The following is a 5,722-nucleotide window of genomic DNA, read 5'->3' as shown; positions in this document are numbered from 1 at the left end:
ATGAAGGAGGACAATAAAGAAAAACGAAAGAGAACAATAAAGAAAAACGAAAGAGGAAGAGAAAACACCAAAGAAGGGCAATTTTGGAATAATAAAAAGAATAAAATAAGAAATATCAACTAAAAAGTTGCTATATTTGCAAAATTGAAAATGTTAGTGCTAATATTGCTAAATTGGATTTTTATTGTGCCACCAAATACAATTTCCCATTTAAAAATGTGAGATTTTGCTGAAGATAATAACTGAGATAAACTTCATCAACAGAGTGAATTAATAAATGGATATCAAGAATCCATGCACAAAGAATGAGTATTGAGAATTAGAGGCAAAAATTAGGGTCTTGTTGAGGTTAATTAAGCTAAATATTTTGTTCTTCATTTTCTTGGTCTGTTTAAATTGAGACGTTTTCATTTTTGTAAGAATTTCAATGAATCGATAAAACGATCCTTAGAATATGGTAGTAGTTGTAAACAATTTGTAAAAATTTGATCTTCTAAAAGTGTTAGATCAACTAGATCATAGTCAAGCTTACAAAATTTGTAAAAGTTAAACTCACTAATGATAAAAGTCGAATATTTAAACTTTCAATCTATATGAAGCTTTTGGTCTAATTTTAAAAATTAAATAAGTATGAGAGTTTAATTTTTAATTTTAAAAATTTAAGGATATAATTGCAATATGAAAAGTAGATCAAATTTAATTACATTTTTTATTGTTTACTTGTGTTTTGTAATTGTAATAAAATATGAGATTTATGGTTAAATTCATAGACAATAACAAATATCATTCAACTGTGAAATTTATAGGTATTTTGTAAATAGTTTCAATATTTTGCTATTCATAACAATTCCCTTTCTTGGGTTGTAACGACCCAACTTTTTATACTAAGCTGAGGTCATTCCTATTAATAAAATAAAAACTTTCTTAAACAAATGAGAAAATAACAAATCTTAACTAAAAACCTCAAATGTTCATTAAAATTATAAATAACTAAAAGTGTGTAGAAATAAGATCTAAAATAAATTCCTAATTCAAGCCCTATCTACTTTTAAAGAAAATAGTCAAAGAGCACAAAAATATTGAAGTCAAAATTGGATAGTGAAAGCGAAAGCAAAAAGTTTCCCTATGGCAAGTCACGATCACTTCTTGTCATGCGCCAACTTTCCTCTACCTCTACCTCTACCTTTGCCTGAAAAATAAAACATAGAAAGAGTGAGTATAAACATATACTCAGTAAGGGACCTACTACTAGTCCCGCTAGGTGTTTGTTAACTTCCCATTAGAGTCCTGTAAAGAAGTACCCCTAAACTGGCATGTTCGGGGACACACGTAATCTAATGATCTCGTAAGAACATCTTTGGTCTTCGGTGAACCCAAAGGAACACCTAGGACAAAGTTGGTCTTCAGTGAACTCGAAAGAACACCTAAGACAAACTGGTCTTTAGTGAACCCGAAGGAACACTTAGGACAATCAGGCTGTAAGTGACCCCGTCGGACCATTCATATACATAGCATCTCATGAGACTAGTAATCCTGTCGAACCACACAGTCATAAAGAAGGTGGTGATCTCGAGAGACACCTATATGGGTACGATTTTAATAGATAAAGTTAACAGAACACTCTATCCATAGCATGTAGCACATCATAACATCATAAACATGACATGAATATTAATCATAATGTTCTTACTCATGAGACTAATATTTCATGCATCAACATTAACATAATCATTTATCATCGTCAACATAACTCATTCATAACTATCAGTCATCAATATAAGTCATCAATACATTATGCATTTTAGCTACATTAATGCATAATAGAAAAATCACATGGAAACTCTTAACTTTAGTACGAGGGTCTAGTAGGATAATCTCTTACCTTAAGATTAGCAAACATATAAATATGCCTAATAGCAATAACCAAGCTTTCCCAAACAGACAAGTCCTAGACAGTAAGGGGAAAATAACTAAGATAGTAAATTTAATGGTTGCTTAAAGACCAAAAATCAATTTAATTCAACTTATCCAAAGTTGAGGTTAAATCCAATTTATCCTTAGTTTATGAAAAAATCTACAGCAAAACTTCCAATTTTCTAACCAGTCCTTCATGAAAAATAATCTGGCCAATTTAATACAAAATTTAAATTATTTAATGTTCAAAATTAATATCTCATGGGTATTATCCAAAACCCACAAAACTTACCAAATAAGTGGAAAATGACTAGAACTAGTTTGACGACTCGACTTAAGGAAAACGGCTCGGGTGGCATAGAGAAAGTGGCTAGGTGGCTTGCAAAGGGGTGGCGGCTCACATGTGGCTTGGATGACAGCTTGGGGTTCATGTGTGGCTTAGATATGAGGAGATCGGGTTGGTAAGATGGCTGACAATAGAGGACAGCTTGCACGCCTGGCTTGCAAGAAGGTAGCGGCTCGAGTTGCGAGGCTCACGAAGAATTGACTTGGACGCTGGCAAAATGCAACGATTAGCGATTGATGAGGGCTTGTCGACGGTGCTGCTGCTTGATAGAAAGACGCAATGGAAGACGACGCCCAACTATTGGCTTGCAAAAGGAGAAGCGACTTGGTACTTGTGGCTTGCAACGGTCAACGACGAATGGCAGACAGCTTGTGCGCGGCGGTGGTTGGAGAAGGATGACGACGGATCTTGAGTGGTTAAGATTTTGTGTGAGGAAGAAGATAAATGAATAGTGATGGGCACACATCACGAGAGATTCTATTGAAATAAAAATAATAATAACATAACTATTATTTTTTTTGTTTTTCTTATTCTTTTCCCAAATAAACCAACCTAAAATAACTTTCTCTCTCCATTTAATACAAATCAAACCAAATAATTTTATTCTCCCTCCTAATTAAATCTTCCCATCACATCATCACTTTTATTTTATTTTTTTTCTCTTCTCCTCTAAACAATATCAAATATTCTCTTTCCACAAAACATATCATATTTCTTTAATTAAGTATATTATTCTCATGATATAATTAGGGTTTTTTTTTTAAATATAACAAAGCAGCAAAATATTTACACTATATAGAACAATTCCAGAAATGGAAAAAGCCCATAGGCCCACATGGAAAATACAAAAAATGTCCCGTCAACCACGCCTCAACAACGCACGTGTAATATATTTGGTACACGATCGTTTAGATTTGGCTATTGTTTAGTACACGATCATTTAGATTTGGTCGTTTAGATTTGACTACAATTTATTTTTTCAATTCTATTGTTTAAATTTGGTTACACGATCATTTAGATTTAGACCCAAATCTAAACGATTTTTTTTCAAAATTTGATCCACGATCATTTAGATTTGGCTAAATAATTTTTTTAATTCTTTTGATACACGATCGTTTAAATTTGTTTACACGATAATTTTTTTTATACGATCGTTTACTTTTTTTACACGATCCTTACATTTGGCTGTTCCAATATAAATGATTTTTTTAATATTCTTTATACATGATCTTTTAAATTTTGCTATTTTTTGTACATGGTCGTTTAGATTTAGTTACTCAAATTTAAACGACGTAAAAAAAGAAGAAGAAAAGAAGAAAGACGATGAAAAGAAATCGCAGCGGAAAAAAAGAAGAGGAAAAGAAGAAAGACGATGGAAAGAAAATGCAGCGAAAAAAAAAAGAAGAGAAAAAAAGAAAGGCGATGTAAAAAAAGAATAGGAAAAGAAGAAAGATGATGGAAAGAAATCACAGTGGAAAAAAAGAAGAGGAAAAGAAGAAAGACGATGAAAGAAATCGCAGTGAGCAGGAGAAGAAAGACGGAAGGGCAAACCTGAAATAATTAAAAAATGGCTAACTTCTGGGCTTTGTTACATGCGCCGTAAATAGTTTGGTGTTTTGTTACATTTATAAAAATTAACCATATAATTATTCTTATCTTTACTAATCAAATTAATTATATATACACATATATAATTATCCAAAATTCTCTAAACTTCAACCATACAAATCAACGAATAACATTCAATTTAAATCAAATCTTTCAACACCAAAAGTTTCAAATTTCCAAATTAATTAAATATTCTCCCAAAAATATTTAATTAAACCTAATTCCCACAAAATCAAATAAATCTCACCAATTAACTGACTTTGCACCCAAAATAATTTTGATATAATTAAAATTACTCCAAGATAATTAAAATTAAAATTACCTTATATTTTGGAGCGTTACAATCTTCTTTCCTTTGAGAAACTTTTGTTCTCGAAAGTTCGAATCCTTGAACAGCTCGGGATACTGAACTCTCATGTCATCCTCTCTTTTCCATTTGGCCTCTTCAACTTCGTGGTTTCGCCAAAGAACTTTAAGCAGTGCAATTCCTCTATTGGGAAGTAGTTTGACCTCTCTTGTCAAAATCTCAACGGGTTGTTCCTCATAACTCAAATTCTCATTAATTTGCAATGGTTTAAAGTCAACTATATGTATCGAGTCTGCTACATAATTTCTCAACATAGAGACATGCAATACATCATGAACTGCAAAAAATAACGGAGGCAACGTCAAACGATAAGCTACGGGGCTAATTTGCTCAAGTATCTTAAATGGCCCTACAAAACGTGGACTTAGCTTTCCCTTCTTTTCAAATCTCAAAACACCCTTCATAGGTGCTATCTTCAGAAAAACCATGTCTCCCACATCAAACTCAAGATCCTTACGTCGTTCATCAGTGTAACTCTTCTGCCTGCTATGCTTTGTCAACATAGAACTCTGATCTTCTGTATGGCTGCATTGGTGGTCTGAAGTAGCTCAAGTCCTAACATCCTCTGCTCACCAACCTTACCCGAACACATAGAAGATCTACAACACTTACCATACAGAGCTTCAAATGGTGCCATGTAAATGGTAGCCTGATAACTGTTATTATAAGCGAACTCCATTAGATGCAAATGTGAGTCCCAACTCCCTGTAAACTTTAGCATACATGCTCACATCATATCCTCTAAGATTTGATTCAAACATTCTGTTTGACCATCAGTCTAGGGATGAAATGTTGTGCTAAAATCTAATCTCGTTCCCAAGGCAATCTGAAGTCCTTTCCATAACTTTGAAGTGAAACAAGCATCTCTGTCAGAAACAATCGATACAGGCACTCCATGAAGTCTCACTATCTCAGTCATATATAATTGTCTCTACTTACTGGCCATATAAGTGGATTTCCTTGAAATGAAATAAGCTGACTTCGTAAGCCTATCAACAATAACCCAAATCACTGTTTAACCCTTCACGGTCCTAGGCAATTCTGTGATGAAGTCCATAGACACAGTCTCCCACTTCCACTCTAGCACACTCAATGGTTGACCCAAACCTGCTGGCTTCTGTCTTGGTGCCTTCACCTACTGGCACACCAAACATCTACTAATGAAGTCTGCCACTTCTCTCTTCATATTTGGCTACTACTAAACACACTTCAAGTCCTGGTACATTTTTGTACTACCAGGATGCATAGAAAATGAAGAACTATGAGCCTCAGTCAAAAGCACTATCTTAACTGTACTGTCTGCTGGCACACAGAACCGTATTTTAAACATAAGTCCATCATCAAAGGATATAGAGAACTCCTCAATTTGCCTTGCTTCTGCAAGACAGCGTTTCTCAACCAAATATGAATCATTAAATGTGGAATACATTGTGAATTGCCGATTCTTGTGGAAGATCAAGTTTGTTGCCACCTCCCCAATTTCTTTA

At 33.7% G+C, this 5,722-nt stretch overlaps 1 protein-coding gene across 1 annotated transcript; it reads right to left on the bottom strand.

Moving 5' to 3' along the window:
- Positions 1-4,186: 4,186 nt before the first annotated feature.
- Positions 4,187-4,639, bottom strand: LOC127148931 (uncharacterized). The gene has a single exon (XM_051083366.1). It carries the CDS (start codon positions 4,637-4,639, stop codon positions 4,187-4,189), a length of 453 nt encoding a protein of 150 aa, XP_050939323.1.
- Positions 4,640-5,722: the final 1,083 nt, after the last annotated feature.

The sequence above is a fragment of the Cucumis melo genome, chromosome 4 (assembly GCF_025177605.1).
Source record: "Cucumis melo cultivar AY chromosome 4, USDA_Cmelo_AY_1.0, whole genome shotgun sequence".
NCBI classification, from domain to species: Eukaryota; Viridiplantae; Streptophyta; class Magnoliopsida; order Cucurbitales; family Cucurbitaceae; genus Cucumis; species Cucumis melo.
The sequence above is the reverse complement of the archived record's forward strand: the minus strand, read 5'-3'. Positions and strand labels throughout refer to the sequence as shown.

What these genes read in the sequence shown, in the direction of transcription:
- LOC127148931 (XM_051083366.1), bottom strand. Translation starts at nt 4,639, where the DNA reads ATGAAGGGTGTTTTGAGATTTGAAAAGAAGGGAAAGCTAAGTCCACGT.